Source organism: Danio rerio, chromosome 7 (genome assembly GCF_049306965.1).
Source record: "Danio rerio strain Tuebingen ecotype United States chromosome 7, GRCz12tu, whole genome shotgun sequence".
In the NCBI taxonomy this organism is placed as follows: domain Eukaryota; kingdom Metazoa; phylum Chordata; class Actinopteri; order Cypriniformes; family Danionidae; genus Danio; species Danio rerio.
In genome coordinates, this window is record NC_133182.1 from 77,125,001 (window position 1) to 77,147,500 (window position 22,500).

General features: G+C 32.8%; 1 protein-coding gene across 3 annotated transcripts in view; it reads right to left on the bottom strand.

Moving 5' to 3' along the window:
• aco1 (aconitase 1, soluble) overlaps positions 1–20,239 on the bottom strand; it is a 27,267-nt gene extending 7,028 nt beyond the window's left edge. For 2 of the 3 annotated variants that reach the window (XR_012382484.1, XM_005172373.6), the window contains exons 1-15: positions 20,166–20,239; positions 14,878–15,017; positions 14,268–14,436; positions 13,668–13,805; positions 12,818–12,887; positions 12,544–12,727; positions 11,136–11,275; positions 9,068–9,239; positions 7,103–7,203; positions 6,650–6,766; positions 5,276–5,435; positions 4,460–4,595; positions 3,267–3,351; positions 3,033–3,189; positions 1,059–1,183 (exon numbers count right to left, since the gene is read on the bottom strand). Coding sequence is in view for 2 of the 3 variants with exons in the window: in XM_005172373.6 (XP_005172430.1) it covers positions 1,059–1,183; positions 3,033–3,189; positions 3,267–3,351; positions 4,460–4,595; positions 5,276–5,435; positions 6,650–6,766; positions 7,103–7,203; positions 9,068–9,239; positions 11,136–11,275; positions 12,544–12,727; positions 12,818–12,887; positions 13,668–13,805; positions 14,268–14,436; positions 14,878–14,974 (1,851 nt within the window). In the remaining variant the exon portion in view is untranslated. 3 annotated transcript variants of the gene reach the window in all.
• Between the last annotated feature and the right edge of the window lie 2,261 nt (positions 20,240–22,500).

Sequence of the window (22,500 nt, forward strand, 5' to 3'; positions counted from 1 at the left end):
GTAAATATAATCAATATATGTGGCGAGGGGGCGTGGCCGAGAGCCGTGGGAACGGAGTGAGGCCGCCGCGTAAGTGGATACACCTGCGGTGCGCACCTGCCTCGAATCCCACGGAAGGAGCTCTGGACAATAAAAGGATGAACGATGGCAGAGGAAGCCGAGAGAGGACCGGGCCCGGACATGTTTTACTTTTGCTTTCAGTTTGACGGCAGTCTCCATAAGGAGCTGCCGTCCGTTTGTTTTGGTTTAGACGGCAGTCTCCGTGAGGAGCTGCCGTCACTGTTATTAATAAATAGTTAAAACTGCGTAGGTTCTCCGCTCCTTCTTCCATGGGATTTGAGGCAGGTGCGCACCGCAGGTGTATCCACTTACGCGGCGGCCTCACTCCGTTCCCACGGCTCTCGGCCACGCCCCCTCGCCACAATATATTTAGGTGCATTTAAACAAAACAGTTGTATAAATCCATTTCATCTATTAAAATAAGAGTTTGGTCACCGAACATCTTTAGGAATATTAAGATAATGCAGTACATCAAAAGATTGCCACTAAATTTTATAAAAAAAAATTAAGTCTTTCTTGATTTTTTCCTGTTTATTAAAATATGATTTATTATTTTTCCCCAATATATACATTTGGCTGTACTCATTTTTGGACTGTGATCGTATTTGTTAGATTAGCTCTAATTCTGGCTTTAGTATGGACTAATCTAATGTATATGCAATAAGATATCATTGTAAAGCATCCTGTAGAAAAATATTCATTTAAAAGAGATCTGTGAGGGGCATGTGAACAGATGAAATCAGAATTATTAGTAAATAAAAACACTGAAATATTATGAAAAATGTCCTCGCTCTATTAAGCATCACTTATTTGAAAAAGAATAGATATTATTTGACAGGAGGGCTAATAATTTTCCCCTTAACTCTATATATTTTATTAGATTAATCCTTTATTATCAGAGAATAACCTTGAAATGTTGTGATTGACCAATCAGAGTCAAGTACTCTGGAGCTGCCATGTAATAACTTTGCATTTGCAAGGATTTCCAGCAACTTTACCTCGACTTTCTCATAGACCTCCTTAAACATGGTAGGAATGACGAACTGTCTCTCCACGGCCTGGATCTCCTCCCGCGTCGGCCAGATATCCCGCAGGTAAACCTCTTTTCCCTCCGAGTTCACAGCTGGATCAAGACAGAACAACAAATATATAAAGTTGCACTTTATAAGTCACAAACTTTGCCTAAATGCTGTTTAACAGTATTTCCTTTTATACGTTTCCTTTGATATATAAGGGGTGGCCAACCCTGTTCCTGGAGAGCCACCTTCCTGCAGATTTCAGTTGCTACCCATATCAAACACACCTGAACCAATTAATTAGGACCTGAACACCACGTGATAATTACAGGCAGGTGTGTTTGATATGGGTTGCAACTGAAATCTGCAGGAAGGTGGCTCTCCAGGAACAGGGTTGGCCACCCCTGTAATATATCAACAGCTGTATCGATATCGGCCGATAAACGGTATTTTTAATGTTAGCATTATTGGTCTGATAAAATAGGCCGATGACTTTAAGCCAATAAATTATAATTTTATTATTTCCACTGGTTGAACCACTTCACAATAGATTTTTTATATAAAATAAAGTTGGTCACAGAAAAGAATAGTGGTTTAATAAAGTTCAGAGGTCAGTTCAAGCTTTTCTGAAGTTAGGATGACAAAATAAAGCACTGTTCACTGTATGTGTTCCTCTTTGGTATTTGCAATCATGCAGAAAATGTTGAAAAATTCATATTTATTGGCCAATATTACAGCTATACAACTCTAAATAGATATAGGTTATCGTATCAGTTGTCAACAATGCCATACCGATGAAACTCTAGAAAATCTCTTTTTTTTTTTTTTTTTGCTGAAATTATTTTTTTATTTTATAAATGAAAAAAATAAATTAGGGCGAGGCAGTGGCGCAGTAGGTAGTGCTGTCGCCTCACAGCAAGAAGGTCGCTGGTTCGAACCTCGGCTCAGTTGGCGTTTCTGTGTGGAGTTTGCATGTTCTCCCTGCCTTCGCGTGGGTTTCCTCCGGGTGCTCCGGTTTCCCCCACAGTCCAAAAACTTGCTGGATAAGTTGTAGGTTCATTCCGCTGTGGCGACCCCGGATTAATAAAAGGACTAAGCCGACAAGAAAATGAATGAATGAATGAATAAATAAATTGAATAAATAAATTAAGTTAAAAATTAAATTAAATTAAAAATTTAAGGAAAATTTTTATAATTTTTAAAAAATATTTGTATTTATTTAAATAAAACATTCAAAATTTAAATTAAATTTAAATTTTATGAAAAAATGAAAGGCAACACGGTGGCGCAATGGGTAGCACAATCGCCTCACAGGAAGAAGGTCGCTGGTTCGAGTCCGGACTGGGTCAGTTGGCATTTCTGTGTGTAGTTTGCATGTTCTCTCCATGTTTGCGTGATGCCTGCTCCAGTTTCCCCCACAAGTCAAAAAACATGTGGTATAGGTAAATTGGGTGAGCTAAATTGTCCGTAGTGTGTGTGTGTGTGTGTGTGTGTGTGTGTGTGAATGAGTGTGTATGAATGTTTCCCAGTGAGTGGGTTGCAGCTGGAAGGGCATCTGCTGTGTAAAACATGATTGATAAGTTGGCGGTTCATTCCGCTGTGATGACCCCCGATTAATAAAGGGAATAAGCCGAAAAGAAAATGAATGAATGAAAAAATTCTAATTAATTGAAATTAAATTAAATTATAAATAAATAAATACATGGAAAAAAAAAATATATATATATATAAAAGTTTTTGAACAAAGATAAAGTAGCACATGTAGGGAAAGAAAATAAAAGTAAAAAACTGCACAAAAAAAAAAAAGAAAATGGTCCTGCACACATTAATGAAGAGCCCCTTAATACTGTTAAGAAATTATTTTATTCAATTGGCTTCAGAACAAACCACTTATGTCCAATGACTTCCCAAAAGTTGTGGAGTCATGATGGTTGAATGCGGACTATTATTACTAACCTAAAGGCTGTTTCTCGAAGTCTATCCTCACTGTGCCGGCGATGGCGTACGCAATGACCAGCGGAGGAGAAGCCAGATAATTGGCCCGAGTGTTTGGATGAACGCGACCCTCGAAGTTTCTATTTCCAGACAGGACTCCAGCAGCTACCAAATCACCCTGAGAACACAAAATCATACTTGAAAATATGCTCCAGATAAAGCGTTTCTGAAAATGAAGAGTAAAAGCTTGTTTACTTGAGTGATGGCCTCTACAACCGGCTCGGGCAGAGGTCCACTGTTCCCAATGCAGGTCATGCAGCCGTAACCTACAACCTCAAAACTGAAGACGCATGAATAATATCAATATAAATACATGCTGTTATTGATGACTTTAAATATAACTGTTCAAAATGTATTATAATTGTTTTGTACTCTAAATGATATTAAAATCTATTCATTCATTTTCTTGTCGGCTTAGTCCCTTTATTAATCCGGGGTCGCCACAGCGGAATGAACCGCCAACTTATCCAGCAAGTTTTTATGCAGCGGATGCCCTTTCAGCCACAACCCATCTCTGGGAAAGATATTAAAATTATATTGAATGAAATAGAAACATTATCTTGCTTGAAGTTTAACAGAAAAAGGTTTCACGCTAAGTAAAATTTACAGTTCTCTTAAATTATTTTGAGTGATTTCAAAGTTATTAATAAATGAATGAATCAATTAATCAACAAATAAATGAATACATGAATGAATAAAATATATGGGTATGGATCAAATATAAAAACAAAACAAATTCATTATAAAAAATAAAATCACAGTAAAATAAAGTTAAGCTTAACAGAAGAAGAAAAAAAAAAATAATTAACAGAAATATTACAAAGCAAAAAAAAGTTACAAAGCAAATTATTAATAAAGCCGATTTGTATTTTTTCAAAATAAATTGAAGCTAAATAGAAATATTGGATCAATAACAAAATACACAAACAATAATAATAATAACAACCACAATAATAATAATAAATAATTAGTGATAAACCAGCTAACAATATAAAATTAAAATATTAAAATAATAATAAATAAAATGTATTGACTAAATCAATTTAAACTAAACTAAAAAACTAAATAAAAACATTAATTCTGTATCAATATATATAATACATATATTTTTGAATAATAATGATACAAACACACACACACATATATATATATATATATATATATATATATATATATATATATATATATATATATATATATATACATATATATATATATATATATATATATATATATATATATATATATATATATATATATATATATATATATATATATATATATATATATATATATAATACACATATATAATACACATCACACAAATCCACAAAAAGTACTGCTGGTATATTTTATTTGTGATGTAAAAAGAGGATTGAGAGTCTCACCCCAGCTGTGACAGGAAGTCCATGACTCCACTCTCCTTCAGATAGTAGGTGACGACGCCACTTCCTGGGGACAAACTGGTCTTTATATACGGCTTCACAGTCAAACCAGCCTGAACTGCCTTCTGGGCCAGGAGACCTGACGGAAAAACAGCACATTACCACACAAACAGCACATATAAGAACTATAACCTCACAAATGCATTTGGAGCTTGTCATTATGTTTATAAAGTGTTACTATTATTTATATTTAGTCTACATTTATTTTTACTTTAGTTTTAGTGTTTTTAATAGTTTAAATTTCTGTTTAAATAAATAAAAAGCTTTATTAATTCTTTAGGTTTAATAATAATTTAGTGATTTTGTTGTACTTATAGTAAATTTATTGTTTGATTAATATGTTTGTCATTTTTATTTTATTTTCCTTGGGTGTTGGTTGTTTTTATGTAGTGCTTTTATCAGTTTTTAGGTTTATATTTATTTAGTTTTCCTATTTTTTCTTTATGACTGACTGTAACTATAAAGTAACTTTCTTTAAAAACAAAAAGCATGCAAAAACATCACGTGGCAAACATCAGGGTTTATGGTTTTTAAAGTGTTTACAGCATTTTGTATTACATGGTTATGCAATTAACAGAATAATTTTGCCTTAAACTGTATAATCGACTAACAATCTCTGAAAAGATCATATCAGCTGTGTCTTTAAATGTTTATAGTTGAATATAATACAGCTATTGTCAAAAACTAGTTATCATTTCCCTATGAAGAAAATAAGTGGAGATTTTATTTCCAGAACTTGATGTTTGAAGAGTTGTGTACCTGCTCCCAGCATGACGGACGGGTTGCTGGTGTTGGTGCAGCTGGTGATGGCTGCGATCACCACAGATCCATGAGCGAGCGAGTATTCGGCTCCGTTAAACTGGAACGGCACTTGGACATCACATCGGTCAGGAGAAACCTGGAAACCCTTAAACCCTTGCTGTAAAAAACACACACACAGATACAAACAACAGAGGCAAGTGTTTAACAGTAGACGGCGCTCTAGGCTAGTTTTTAACTGCAGATATCAACATAGACTAGATTTTAACAGAATTTCTGCATATATTTTAACACAGTACTCATTGTCATTGATATCAGTTGTGTTGTAAACAGCTTTTAATTGATTTAATCATTCAGCTCGACATCCTAAAGCCTTTTAAAGAGGGCCTATTACACAAAAATCACGTTTAAAAGGGGTTTAAACACAGTTGTGTGGCAACAGTCTGTGAATATAACCAGCCTCTGCAGAAACACTTCGATTGACACTTTTTCTTTGTACGTGTCATCAGAGGGGGAAAGCCCCGCCCACTGGTGACCATCTCTCCCTCATTAGCAGAGGACGTCAGTCTTGTTTTTGAATCTGCCACTATGCTGACACACAGGCATTTGTAGCTCCGCCCTCTTTTGAAAAGAGCACAATCTCATTTGCATTTAAAGCGACAGTCACCAAAACGCCACAATTAGAATCAAAAGGGTCAAGCCGCCTTTCCACTGCACACGACATTTGGACATGGCTGTCGGAATACACCCCCTTGTGGCAGTTGCACAGAATTTTCAGTTCTGACGTGCACCATGGGAGAGAAGCTGTTCTTGCAGTGTACAAAATAAAGGAGTGCAAAGGTAAGAGCCTTTATTTTCTGTGCGTTGAATGAATGAATGAATGAATACTTGAAACTCATAGACCGCTAAAAATGTTGGAGGGAATGTGGAAACAACTTTAAAAAATTATATTTATTACTTACATTTATAAACAGATTTTTTTATATACATATAACCTTTTTCTGATTAAAAAAATAACCAAATAAACTCAAATATTTCAACAGATCCGCAGCTCCCGGACCACTCTCCATTGGAAATGAATGACTACCGGTCTGTCGCTTGTCGTTTGTCATGTGCAGTGGAAAGATGGCTTCAGTTTCAGAGAGTTATAAAACATTATTTGTGTGATATTTTGAGCTGAAACTTCACACACACACTCTATCAGAGATGTATATTACATCTTGTAAAAAACGTGCATAATAGGTGCCCTTTAATACACAAAACTACAAAGAGTTCAACATTAATACTGTCAGGATAATTCATGAGGAACAATAAACTTCATAATCTGTAAACTGAAGGGTCCTGTGTGATTTTCCAGCTGTGAATGTGACGCACCTTGGCCACCAAACAGGTTTCAAAGTCCTTTTTCATCTCTGCTACAGACACTCTGTCATGTGGTCGTTTAGGGCCGCTGCAGCACGGCTCGACTGTAGTGAGGTCCAACTCAACAACCTGAGGGAGAAAACGTAAATAGCAGAGATTAGAGCAAATAAATGATTGATGGCTGGTATAGAAGCTTTAAAAAATTGACAGATCTTTTGTTTCAAAATAGTGGCTCAAAGCTTCAACTTATCAATCAGTTTAGCATTTGCAATGTGTTAGAAAAATCTAATTTTAAATCAATGTTTTGCCTTGGTTATTGTTGCATTTACATCGTTTTGATCAGTTTTGAACACAGTCAATCATTTTGCAACTTGTTCACGTTTCAAAGCTATGAAAGCTTAATTTCTCCATTCATTTGTGCAAATATATCAGCAAACAGGAGGGTGTTTTATTTATTTATGGTACCTGAGTAAACTGTGGATCTTGAGCAGTGTTGCTGTAATCTCTGAACATGCCCACCGCTTTCAGATACTTCTCTATGTAACTCAGCTTCTCCATGTCCCTCCCTAAAAACACACACATATGAAACAAAAAAAAAGTCTTAAAGGCACAGTTCTTCCAAAAATAACAATTATTATTCACTTATTCAGTGAATCATTAACTGGTTGCCGTATTTCAACGCTATTTTAAAATAATATCTTTTGTGACGACAAAATAAAGAAACTCATAAACATTTGGAAACACTTGAGGTAATAAAAATAACGTTTAAATATCATTAAAACTGAAATAAAGGCCACTCGTGATCCTAAATATGTTAAGAAACAAAAGTGTGAAAAGTTTATGAAAGTGTACTTTGTAATAATAATGTCTGTTTTATATATTTATTTTGGAATATTTTTTAAGTTAAGCACACTTTTCTTGTATTACCTTGTATTAATGAAATGCATTGAACTCTGACATTTATAAATGACTAAACTTAAGAGACACTAGGTAACAATGAAATAAAAATTATTACAATTATACCATGAACACTTCTGACTAAACATCAACTGTGTCTCCCAATTTCAATACTTATATTTCTATAAGACTATATTTCAATAATATAATCATAATATGTAAAAAGTTAAAATAATGACACCTAAGTGATTCGAAAAAGCAACTTTAGGTTTGGTTAATTCATTAAATAATAATAATAATAATAATAATAATAATAATAATAATAATAATAACAACAACAACAACAACAACAACAACAACAACAACAACAACAACAACAACAACAACAACAACAACAACAACAACAACAACAATAATAATTTTAATTTATAATAATAATTATGATAATAATAATAATTAATTATAATATTAATAATAATAATAATAACAACAACAACAACAACAGAAACAACAACAACAACAACAATAATAATAATTATTATTATTAATGATTATTATTAATGATAATAATAATAATTAATAATAGTAATAAGAATTAATAGTAATAAGGAAAAAAATTATAATTAATAGTAATAATAATAATAACAACAACAATAATAATTTTAATTTATAATAATTATGATAATAATAATTAATTATAATAATAATAATAATATTAACAACAACAACAACAACAGAAACAACAATAATAATAATAATAATAATAATAATAATAATAATAATTTTCATTGTTATTATTATTAATGATTATTATTAATTATAATAGTAATAATAATTAATAATAGTAATAATAATTAATTGTAATAAGGAAAAATAATAATAATTAATAGTAATAAAAATAATGAATAATAATAATAATAATAATAATAATAAATAGTAATAATAAGGGGGAAAATTATAATTAATAGTAATAAAAATAATGAATAATAATAATAATAATAATAATAATAATAATAATAATAAATAGTAACAATAAGGGGAAAAATTATAATTAATAGTAATAAAAATAATGAATAATAATAATAAAAATGTTCATTAAATTGCTACAAACATCGAATTAATAAAAAAAAAAACTACATTCGTTAACTTAAAGGGATAAATCACACAAAATGAAAATTGTCATCATTTAATCACACATTCACTTTTCACAAACCTGTTTGAGTTTCTTTCTTCTGCTGAACACAATACAGTATTTGTTTTTCCTACTATGGAAGTCAATGATTACCAGTTTCCAACATTCTTCAAAATATCTTCTTTTGTGTTCAATAGAAGAAAGAAACTCATAAAGGTTTAAAAACGACTTAAGAATGAGTAAATTAAAACAGAATTTACATTTTTGGGTGAACTATCCCTTTAAGTACACACACTTTATAATATACTGTAATGTAATTTCTTTTAAAGTGTATTATTTATATCATGTACTTTTTTCAAAACTATTCTGAAGGGTGCTTATTTTCTAAATGTTTAACCCACCGGTCTGCTTCAGGTACTGGATGCTGATCTGGTCTACAGGGAAGAAGGCAGCGGTGGCTCCATACTCCGGGCACATGTTGGCGATGGTGGCGCGGTCAGCGATGGACAACTGTGCAACACCAGGCCCGAAAAACTCAACAAATTTCCCAACCACACCAACTTGCCGCAAATGCTGTCCAGAGAAAACATACAGAAGAACAGAGAAACTGAGTTCAGTGGTTCCCACACTCTGATCTGCTTTGAGGTCAATAAGAGCATATCTTCCACTAATAAAACAATAGAAACTCTAAAAACATTTCTTTACACAATAAGTGCAAGTAGATATTAGTTAAGGCCACCTAATATCAAGGGGGCAAAGTGCTTAATATAATCATGTCTACTGCCAATCGGGCTAACAATTAAACATCAGCATTCTGTTGTGCATGAGAAATACTAAGTAATAAAAAGTGAAACAAAAAGTTCGCTACAAACTACGTTAACAAACATGAAGAAATAATATAGTAAATGTATTGTTCATTGTTTTTTCATGTTAGTAAATGTATTAACCAAAATTAACGAATACAACTTTATTGTAAAGTGTTACCTTATTTATTTATTTATTAATGATTTAAAAGCATGAAATTGAATGTGTGCTGTTCTGTTTACATGCTAGAGGCCCTATCATACACCTGGCGCAAGGAGCAATGCAATAATTGTTTGCTAGTTTCAGCTCAGCGCAAGACTCGTTTTGACGTTTTGCACCACGCTGTTTGAATAGCAGATCTATTTGCACTCATATGTGCGCCCATAGGCGTTCTGGTCTAAAAAAGGAGGCCTTTTGAGGCATATTCCTGTTACGTTGCTATTTTGAGGAACTTAAATACACTGTTCTATAGACCAGATCAAAGCAGGTCTACAGTCCAGCACAGAGCGCATTAGTTGTGCATCTCGCTTACACATTGCTTAATACACACAGGATGTACAGCAATACACAAATATCTTTACATTTCTTTTCTTTCTTTACAATCTTTACATATGAAAAAGAATTAAAGGATTAAAACATTACAAAACATATTATTTTCTAGCCTACATAAATATAAAAACCATACCTTCATGCCATCTTCCTCTTGGGAGGCTTTTTCAGTTCATTCATGACATTTTGCTTTTGTATATTGTTATTATTATTAGCAGTATTATTTATTATATGCATATTTATATTTGTTTTATTAAAAATAAGCTTAGATTTGTCCACCTGTCAGGTTTTAGACCATACGGGGCACAGCATGCGTGTTTGGAAATAACTCAGTTTTTGGAGCACACTTGGTTATTATTGTTCTTTTATTCGTTTGCTGGAAATCAGAACTGAATTTAGAAATAGTTTTGAAACAAATCTATGCGCTAACAAACTAAAATAGTACGTTTTTAGTTAACAAACTAAATTAATTATTTATAGGCTAATTGATGTCTGTGTACAACATGTTTCCCTATCCATGAGAGTGAAAGTGAAAGTAGATAATGAGGAGGCTCATCTCTCATTCTCATGCTGTAGATGCTCTGTTTAATTGTTTTCTCTCAAGTGAAGCGTTCAGTTTTTCCACTTACTTTACGTCATGTCAATAGCAAATGCGCTTATGGCGCGACGCAGCTGGCTCTTAAAGGGAATGGGAGATGAGACTCTGATTGGTTTATTCTCAAATCACACCTATAACTCATTAAGAGAATAAGCTCAACCCTGTTAGACCATACGTCACGGCTCAAAGTGGATTTTTCCGTCCTTATATTAGCAAAAGTGGATACTGACACGCCCAGAATGTGTTAGTGCCCTGCGCTTTGGACTTTGCGCATGGATTGTCAAAATAGAGCCCTAGGAGCAGCAGGCTCAGCACATGTAAAGTCATCTTTTAGCTTAAGATGCATGCATGAATGGCTATATAATATATAGATAAACTTAGATTTATAGGTAGATAAACAGATGCAGCACTAAGTGATTTGTGGGCCAAATCTAGCAAATCTAGGCTCTTGTTTCACATGAAACGTTCAGAGTATTAGAATATTTTGTTAATCCCCATAAAAGTCCACACTTCTCCACCTTGGTGACGGTGAGCACGATGTCAGTGGAGGTGATGTATTTGTCAGGCGTCCCCAGCAGTCTGTAGCCGATGACCTCCGGCAGGACCATACTGATGGGCTGACCCAACATGACCGCTTCTGCCTCAATACCTCCAACACCTGAACCAAAACAGCATTTATTTTCATTTTAAAAGGATCAACTAATTATAACGTAACATATACAGTTTAGCCCTCCTATGCAATATATATATATATATATATATATATATATATATATATATATATATATATATTTTATTAGCCCACTTAAGCAATATTTTTCCGATTGTCTACAGAACAAACCACTATTATACAATGACTTGCCTACTTACCCTAGTTAAATGTCACGTTAAGCTGTATAGAAGTGTCTTGAAAAATATCTAGTCAAATATTATTTACTGTCATCATGGCAAAGATAAAATAAATCTGTTATTAGCAATGAGTTATTAAACTAACAGAAGGGCTAATAATTCAACTTCAACTGTCCGTTTTGATGCTTAATCATTTAAAAAAAATAATAAAATTACCAGTTTTCTTTTTAAGTATAATTAAGTCAGTAATGAACACAAAATTCCCACCCGAGAAATAGCATTGGTAATGCTTTATTTTAAGGTGACACATATAGTGTAACTATTCATTTAACTACGGCGTAATATTAATTTATTACATGTACAGTACATACTATATGGTTGAGGTTAGAATGTGTTTTAAGTTTAGGGTTGATTAAATCAAATCAATTAAATCAATTTATTGTAATAATACAATGGCAAGTGCATGGAACACGTGCAACTAAACAATTTCTTTGCTTTTGGTGCCACTCTAGTTCCCTTTTCCCTTTAAGTTAACTTTTTTCCCTTTCTTATTTTCACCAATTAGATCCACTCATTTGGTAAACAAAGCAAGTCTCTCAAATAATAGATCTACTAAAAGACAGAAAATATGACAATTTTTTTTTTTGTAAATAAATCAAATGAACATTTTCATAAGTAAATAATATTACTGAATTTAATTTTCAAACTGAATAAATATAAATTTACACACATTTGCACAAGTAAATAAATAGACTCAATGATGGACCTAAATATAATACAATATAAAATATATAATGTATTAAAATTGAAAAACAGTTTTTTAAGGCTTACTTTTGATTTTAAAAAGTAACATTTTGGAAGGATTCACATTTATAATTATTTCATTTAAAGTTTCTCCAGATAAAAATCGTTGTCTGATAACAGTCAAAATAGGGCATTCACAAGTATATGTTTAAAAGTTTGGTTTCTGTTGCAATATTGCCATTTTGATTTATTTATTTATTTTTGATAAATGTAAAGACCAAATACAATTTTAAATAATGTTACTGCTGTGGATGTGGATGGTCTTTCACTCACCCCAGCCCAGCACTCCTAGCCCATCAATCATGGTGGTGTGAGAGTCTGTTCCCACCAGACTGTCCGGATAATAAAACCCGTCCTGGTCAAACACCACCCGGGCCAAATACTCCAGGTTGACCTGATGGACGATTCCTGATCCCGGAGGAATGATCCGCATGTTCCTGAATGCTTTAGAGCCCCACTGAGAACCATAACAGATGACAAAAATCAGCATTTCTTTAAGATGCAAACATTATTACTAAATGCGACGTGAAGAAAGAACCAAAATCACCTTTAAGAACTCAAAGCGTTCCCTGTTCCTTTCAAATTCAAGATCTTGGTTTTTCTGAAGGCTGTCAGACCTTAAAGAACAGAAAAAGCACTAAAATTATAATACTCCAAGTGTGATTTTTGTTTCACCTTTTATTTGAAGTTGACAGAAACATTTTAGACTTAAAAAGAAAATAGAGAAGAAAAAAAAGAAAATAAATAAACTAAATATACTGAAATGCAGTCAAGCTTTATCAGATTACTCTTCTGCAGGGTTTTAGGCACTGCACATCTAAAGTTTTAGTTTAAATATTTGAATATATTTCAGATATACATATTATACACATACAAAATACGCAAATGATTAAAACATTATTAATGTATTCGTTGCATTCTTGGAGGTGCTTTATTATAAGTGTGACTCTAAATGCACAGTTTTTTAATTTTACAGTTATACTGTTACCTTTTTTATAATGCACTGAGTGACATCAACTTACGGTCACATTAGGATTTTGTTGGGTTTGTAAGAAATGAAAAAGAAATCCACAATCTTAAATATATATAAAAATAAATATCTAAAATTAACATTTTTCTTAGCCTTTTAGGTTTATAATCATTTATTTCACTTTTAATTAAATGAATAGATCCTATTCTTTGCCATATAAGTGTATGAAAATTGCCAAACCTACGCACAGGAGCCTGAGAAAAATGCTAATATTAATGAAAATTTCAGATGGCACTTAGAGGTTTTTGCATCTGAACTTTACATATATATATATATATATATATATATATATATATATATATATATATATATATATATATATATATATATATCTATCATGTATCATATACATGACCAATAGACCTACTTCCTGTTGAAGTCGACCTGAATGGAGTGATCGATGACGAGGTCTGCGGGACACACTGGATTGATCTTCTCCGGGTCGCCCTGCAGTTTTTTCACCGCATCCCGCATGGCTGCGAAGTCCACCACTGCAGGTACACCCCTGCCAAACAATCAGACACACATATATATATATATATAAAACACACTGATGAACAGACGAGAGCTGTGGAGACTCAGTTCAGTGTTTTCATGATACTGGTATTATCAGCTTCAGAATGATTCCTTGAAAAATATTGATATCCATATTCAATTTTAGATTCCATGGGAAAATTTTGCAAATGTATTGCAATCTGTAACCCATCCATCCATCCATCCATCCATCCATCCATCCATCCATCCATCCATCCATCCAGATAGATAGATAGATAGATAGATAGATAGATAGATAGATAGATAGATAGATAGAGATAGATAGATAGATAGATAGATAGATAGATAGATAGATAGATAGATAGATAGATAGATAGATAGATAGATAGATAGATAGATAGATAGATAGATAGATAGATAGATAGATAGATAGATAGATAGATAGATGATCTGGACAGAATTAGAAACATACGTGAAGTCCTGCAGGATGACGCGGGCCGGTCTGAACGGCACCTCCACCGTTTGACTCTGCGTCACCTTCCAGTTGAGGATCTTCTCCACATCGTCCTGCTTCACCAGAAACTGATCGCAGTTCCTGACAGCAGACTCCAGCAGCACACGGATGGAGAAGGGCAGCTGCTCTACAAACACACACATCAACACAACTTTAACCTTTTTATCTATGAGGACTTCAAGGGGTAGTTCACACAAAAATGTAAAAAATTACTCAACCACAAGGGGTTCCAAACCTTTACGAGCCACTTTATTATGTTAAACGCAAAAGAAGATATTTTGAGGAATGATGGAAACATGTAACTGCTGACTTCCATTAGTGTTTGCTTTTTCTACAAAGAAAGGCAGCAATTACAGGTTTTCAGTTTTCTTCTAAATATCTTCTTTTGGGTTCAAGAGAAAAGGTTTGGAACCACTTGAGGGAAAGTGAATAATGAGTAAATGTTCATTTTTGGGTGAACCATCCCTTTAAGTTATTTCTAATGCAATAAACCTTTTAGCACAACAGCTGATGGGGATACTTAAAGGGTTAAATAATGCAATGAAACACGCATCAAAAATGATCTTACCATATCTGGGGTCTTTAAGCTTTCTGAGGTTGAAGAACTTGTGGTCCGGCTTCTGGGGGTCTAGAGGCTCAACGGTGTGTGCATAAGGGTTCGTCATAACTGAAAACACTCTTCCTTACTGCACACGCTTCAACCTTCAGCTGAGGAGGAGAGAAAGAGAAACATTACTATAAGCTGAAACACTAAATGCGCTATATAAATGCACATTACATTTACGTTACAATTTTATTTTATTTTTTTGTGCATGATACATGTTTTATGATACTGCCACCCACAGCATGTTTTGTTTACAAATATGGTAAGAAATTTAACAAATATTCTGATTTAAATACTCAACATTTTTTTTATTGCTAACTGTAAACATATATATTAAAAGGCATAGAAGAACAGTTAAGTTTATTATTTATTATTACTATTTATTATTATTATTATCATTATTTATAATTAACTTAGAGAGAGACCACTTTTAAAAAGTACATTTTATCCGCTCCCCATGCTTTCCTGTCTCCACTGTACTGCCTTAAAATATCAAAGTAAAAAAAAAAATTATAATATTAATAATAATATAATAAAAAGTAAACTTTTAAATATAAAATAAAATATATATAAATGTAAATTAAAACACCTGTTACTGTCCAGAAACTAATAATAGAAATTATTATATTAAATTATTATAATAATTAATTTATTCATAATGTCAACCAGCATATACAGGTCACCATAAAATAAAATAAATTAAAATAAAACACCTGTTCCTGTCCAGAAACTAATAATAGACATAATTTAATTTAAATAATTTACAATGATGTCAACTAGCTCACTATAAATTAAAATAAAATACCCATTCCTGCCCAGAAACTGATAACAGAAATATTTAATTAAACTAGTTTACAATAAAAGTCAACCAGCATTTACAGTTCCCTATAAAATAAAATTTTAAATTAAAACACCCGTTCCTGTCCATAAACTAATAATAGAAATAATTATTTAAATTAATTTATAATAATGTAAAAATAAAACAATACATATATAAATAAAATGATAAATAAATAAAATAAAATAAAAAATAACAAAAAAAACAAAATAAACAAATTAATAAAATAAAAAATAAAACTAAATAAATATTAAATAAAAAATTAATTAATAAAATAAAAATAAATAAAACAATGAAAATAAATTAAATTAAACAAAATAAAATATAAATAAATAAAATAAAAATAATATAATAAAATAAAATAATAAATAAAATCAATCAAATAATAAAAAAATAAATAAAATAAGAAAATAAAATGAAATAAAAAAAATAATAAATAAAATAAAAACACCTTTGTTCCTGTCCACAAACTAATAATAGAAATAATTCTCCAAAACACAAGTAAATTCCCAGAATATCTTATCCTACTATAGTCAGTTCAAGCTTTGCGAATGGGATATCAATCTTTTTTCTGCCTCTATTTAACCCCAAAGCTCTGAGATCTTGCAAGAATGAAGAGGCTTGTACGTGACGGTCGAGACAACACCGCCTGAGATCAAGCAGACACACACAGCTTCACACACACACACAATTTTACACAGAAACTGAATATGTTGACAAATCCACCGTTTACATCAGTACCTTGATATTTGCTGGATCTTGCAGAGATAAGCGCCATCAGAGATAACCCGGCCCTCTCTGAAACTGTCACAGACACTGAACTGTACGCTATTTGCTTTCTGGATTTCTCAAGCAAAGCTGGAGATTTGGAAATGTTTTGGACTGATGCATCGGGTGAGCGATCAGACCATGATTTTCAACCAAACATCAAGCCAACAACGTTTCACTCAATGCATTTTAAACCAAGTCAAGTCATGTCATGTCTGCGTAAAGGTCATTTAACTGCATCCAAACTAAATATTTTACTGATATTTTTCAAATATATGACCTGATGTGGGGTGGTACAGTGGCTCAGTGGTTAGCACAGCAAGAAGTTCGCTGGTTCGAGTTCCGACTGAGCCAGTTGGTATTTCTGTGTGGAGTTTGCATGTTCTCCCCAAGTTGGCGTAGATTTTCCTCTGGGTGCTCCGGTTTCCCCCACAGTCCAAACACATCCGCTATATGCATGCATGTAGTGTGTGTGAATGTAAGTGTGTATGGGTGTTTCCCAGTAATGGGTTGCAGCTGGAACGGCATCTGCTGTGTAAAACATATGCTGGATAAGTTGGTGGTTCATTCCACAACCTGATGAATAAAGAGATTAAGCTGAAGGAAAATGAATGAATGACTGAATGAATGAATATCTCATTTAAAGTCTATGTATATTGTCATGTCAATGGTGAATGTCATTATATTGTGCCCTGTTTATTTTTTTTCCATTAGGAAAATTTTGATTGAAGGATTAAACGCAAAACAAAACATTTTTAAAACATTCTACAAATATTGATCTGCCAGGAATGTCTCAAAAACAATGCTAAGTCAGCTAATGATAAAAAGGAGGCTGAAAGTGCTTCAACGTGCTCCATCCTAGCAGGTATTTTTAAAAATCTGGTCCTCTGGAAAAAATGAGCAAGCAATGAGGCCATGCTGTGCAGAAACGTGGCTTTCTTCTTACTTTTATGGCTGAGGATTGTGCAACTATTCAAACACAAGATTAGAAAAGACAACCGACCAAACAGGCAGAACAACTAAACCCTCCAGCACAACTAACCCGAAGGTTGAGCACAAACACAGATCCTTTATACTCATTAAAAAGGTCTGACTACTGATCTAAGATTCCTGATGTCACAGACGCTTAAAGACAGTCACTTTTATGCAAAATTGCATCATTTAAAAGGCATCTGCACATAAAAAACAACAAAGAATATGGTGCAAAAATGAACAATAATCTCATAGGCCTGTCCATAAGTATTCAAATTAAGATTATTAATATTTAGCAAATCATGTTATTATATTACTTTTCTAATCAGTATAGTAATGTATGGTTACATAAGTGCATTATTACACATTAATATATTATTCAGATTTTTTGCTTCACTTTATTGACGAATTAATCAATTATTTTCTTGTTTTCACTTTAGGATAAATTAAATAATATGCAAATGTTTTATTCAGCTAAATAGGTAAATGAATGAGCAATGAATAAAAAATATATTAAAATAAACTAAAAATATTGAAAAAAAACATTATGCATTTATTTGCCTAAATGAATAAATATATTCAATTCATATAACTAAGCTAGCAAAGTAGCAATAAGCAATATTATTAATAATTTGTTTATACAATTTATTAATAAAATATTATTAATGATTTATTTTTAAAAAATTGTTTATGTAATTTTGTTTAATATTTACATATGTATTAAATAATGTAATAAATCATATTACATATTTATTACACATTAATATATTTATTCTGATTTGTTTTTCTTTATTTACTTATTTATTAATATTTTTCTTGTTTTTACATTGGAATAAATTAAATAATATGCAAATGTTTCATTCAGGTAAATAAGCTTAAATGAATGAGCAATGAATAAACAAATAAATTAAAAATTAAACCAAAAATATTGAATTTTTTTTTTATTAGTTTACATTTATTTACATAAATGAACAAATAAATTTGATTAATATAACTAAGCTAGCAGAGTAACAGAGAGCAAGCAGACAAATATCCAATAAAGTAAACAAGTTATATTATAAATAATTTATTTTCAAGTGTTTTGTTTTATATGTAATTTTGTTCAAAATAAATTAAAAAATGAAAATAAAAATTTTCATTAAAAAATTTATATTCAAATATTTTTGAATATAGTTAAATAATGTTAATAATTTATTTATAAGACTTAATTTTTTAACTTGTGCATTATGCATTTGTTTATTTATTAAATCCAATTGTTGATAAAAACTAATTAATTTATTTTTTATTTAAAATAAACACACACACACACACACACACACACACACACTTTTCCTTTTTGTTTATAAATTACTAGTTTACTTTTCTCACAAAAAATCCAACAGTTCCCATTTAAAAATCTCCTTAACCAGTTTGATCAGTCCAAGTTCACATAATAAACAATTGTATTTCTCTGCAAGACGTTTTTGTTTTGCAAAAAGGGAGAACTCATTATAAACAACACATATCTTAATGCAAAATAAAGATCTTTACTACAATCAATCACTAGTGTGGGATATCTCCAAGCGTGAGACTTTTGCATAACAAACTACAACAAACATAATCGGCTGTGATGCATTTCCACCCAGTCTTGTGACTCAAATGCTATTTTCTACAGAGAGAGAGACACTGAGAGCTCGCACTATCAAAAATGTATAGTTGTTGTAACCCAATGTTGGGTCAAATATGAACAAACCAAACAGCTGGATTAAAATAGTGTTCTTTTAAAAATAATAACCCAATGCTAATTTTTAATATCATCTTTTAGGTTTGTCAATATTCGACGCAGCGTTGGGTTATATGACAACCCAGCATTATTGTTGCAGTGTTTTTGTGTGCATTAGACTCTGGACTATGAAATAAAGCAGTTTTTGTCCCCAGGTCTCTGTGAACTTGTGTAGATAATGATTTACTGAAGTCTGTGCTCGATCTCACCTTCTTTAAGTGTAATAAAACATCACAGAAAAGCAAAGTAATGTATAATAAGCCATGTGGAATCAATATATACTATAGTATGCCATTTAAAATAGTGTTTTTAATCATACTATAGTAAATACAGGAATAAATCTAACTTAGTATCATGGTAACACAACTACAAGCTGTAATATAAACAAACTACCCACATAATACACCACAGTTTACTGCAGTAAAAACTGAAGTACAGTATTTATGACAGGTTATCAGTTTACTATAGTAAAAAACTTTTCATTCGTTGACAAAACTGTGTAAATAATATAATATGTGCAGTACAACACACTTTGCTATAGTATGTATAGCATGCTATAGTACTTTACGTCCATAACTAATCGTCGTTATTAGCATTGTGCAAGATTAATTCTGTCACCGAGCAGTTAGCTAATTTGCTAATGCCAGAAGTAAGTCAAAACTACACACATTTCCTCTTGATATCTTTCTGACACATTCATTTTAAAACTGTCGAGAGCTTGAAAAAGTTAAATATCCAAAGCATAATTTTAATAAGCAGCATCAGAGACGATGATAACTAGCCTGACAGATAGACAACAGAGCAAAAGCTATGAATTCAAAGTGCTGAAAGGACACGCGTGGACGTCATGTAGATGCTTCACGCGGTTATGTTGACGATTTGACTGAATTAGAGATTATTCAATGGGCTTACCTCGTAGTGGGAGCAGATTTGAGTCCCGCTGTCACCAAATGTTCGGCCTCTTTAACTCTAATAGCGGCAGTGATGTTTGCATTACCGTAACTTCCGTAAATGAGCCGCGTGTGCGGCGTGTATGGTTTAACAATAAAAGTATAAATGAAATCAAAACTAAACATAGGATTTTGGTTACAATTCAGTATTGTGGTGAACAATTAATCTGTGCAGGTTATTAAGAAAAAAAATTAAATCTGAAAATGCCCTCCTGTTTGTTGAGGACTGATTTCAGGCGGCCGCCATTTTAAAAGCGAAATCGAGGCTGCTGTGGGGGTCTAGATCGGATACGCAGCCGGACGGAAGTGTGATTTGCACATTAATAGCAGCATTTTTTATGACACTGTATAACAAGAGTTAATATTTTTACAGTACTGTGATGGTTGGGTTTAGGGTTAGGGTGGGGGTAAGCATTAAAAAATACAATTCACTGGGTAATTTAATAGATAGCATAAATAATACTCAATACAACTACTGTTTTTACGTTATTGTGACGATTGGGTTTAGGGTTGAGGTGGGGGTAGACGTTAATAAAATACATTCATTCAGTCATTTTCTTTTCAGTTTAGTCCCTTTATTAATCTGGGGTCGCCACAGCGGAATGAACCGCCAACTTATCCAGCATATGTTTTGCACAGCGGATATCCTTCCAGCCGCATCTCTAGGAAACATCCATACACACTTGTTCACACTCATACAGTACAGACAATGGCCTACCCAATTCACGACTGTGAGGGAGCACCCTGAGGAAACCCACACCAACAAGGGGAGAACATGCAAACTCCACACAGAAACGCCAACTGACCCAGCTGAGGCTCGAACCATCGACCTTCTTTAATAAAATACAATAAATGGGAAATTTAATAAACAATATAAATAATTCTCATTAAGTTTCGTCTGCAACCATATCCGATCTAGCAACAACCATGAATTCGGACATACTACTTGACTCGTTTACTGTTTTCAGTGTATTATATTGCATGGAAATATGCGATTGCAGATGTTTCTCGATGTTTCAGAATGTAATGTCTGCTTTACTACATCCAATCAGCTCGCAGTAGAAAAAACAAGCCACGCCCACTGTTTTCTCATTTATTATTTAGTTTCTCTAGGAACTGCGTCACAATACGAAAAAAAAATGGCTACAGCTTCCGGTTCATGCAGTCTTTAACCTAAAGTCAGGCCCGGATTGGCTAATCGGGAGGACCGGGAGAATTCCCTGTGGGCCGGTCCGTTTTTTGACCGGTGTCCCTAGCTCCAGAATCTGTTGCTCTCAGCAATCACACTTTTTAAATTTATTTATTTACTTGACCACAGCCTTTTTATTCGTTATTATACCGCAACTCTTCTCTTTTGATCTATTTTGATGATGATAAAACTCAGTTGTGTCATCATCCATAGAACAGTTGTGGTCGAGCGGACAGCACGTTAGATTGAGACTCCACGGACCCGGGTTCGATCCTCGTTAGAGTAATTTAGTGTTTTCATTTTTATTGACAAGACATATAATACTGTTAGGATTGTTGAACATTTGAAGTTCTAAAGCAGCTGTTTTCTCAAAAAAAAAAAAAAAAAAAAGACGTGATAGTGTCATTAGAAACTGATTTTTAAATATTTATTTATTTACTTATTTTAATATAGTCAGTCGTGAACTGAGGTGGGCCGGTCTGAGGCTTGAAACTCCAGAGCTGAAAAGGAGTCCCACTTTAGTGCCTAAAGTCCATGTGAAATCAAAAGTTACAAAGCTTATTTTTCTTGCGCAAGTTGTTATTCTTTAGGCGAACTATAAATCCCTGCAGGCAGCATGGTGGCGCAGTGGGTAGCACAATCACCTCACAGCAAGAAGGTCGGTGGTTCGAGCCCCGGCTAGGTCAGTTGGCATTTCTGTGGTTTGCATGTTCTACACATGTTGGCGTGGGTTTCCTCCGGGTGCTCCAGTTTCCCCCACAATCTAAACACATGCGCTATGGGTAAATTGGATAAGCTAAATCGTCCGTAGTGTATGCGTATGAATGAGAGTGAATGGAGTTTCCTAGTGATGGGTTGCAGCTAAAAGGGCATCCGCTGTGTAAAATATATGCTCAATAAGTTGGCAGTTCATTCTGCTGTGGCGACCCCTGATGAATAAATGAATGAATGATAATATGGTTATTCATAACATTTGTTTACATTTCAGTTCTCATTTGTGACATTGACTGACATGTTTATTCCGTGTATTACGGTAATGATTCAGCGCTTCTGCGCGTGCTGTGTTGTGAATGTGTGCAAAAGGTCAGAGTTAGTTCAGTCCTGCTGT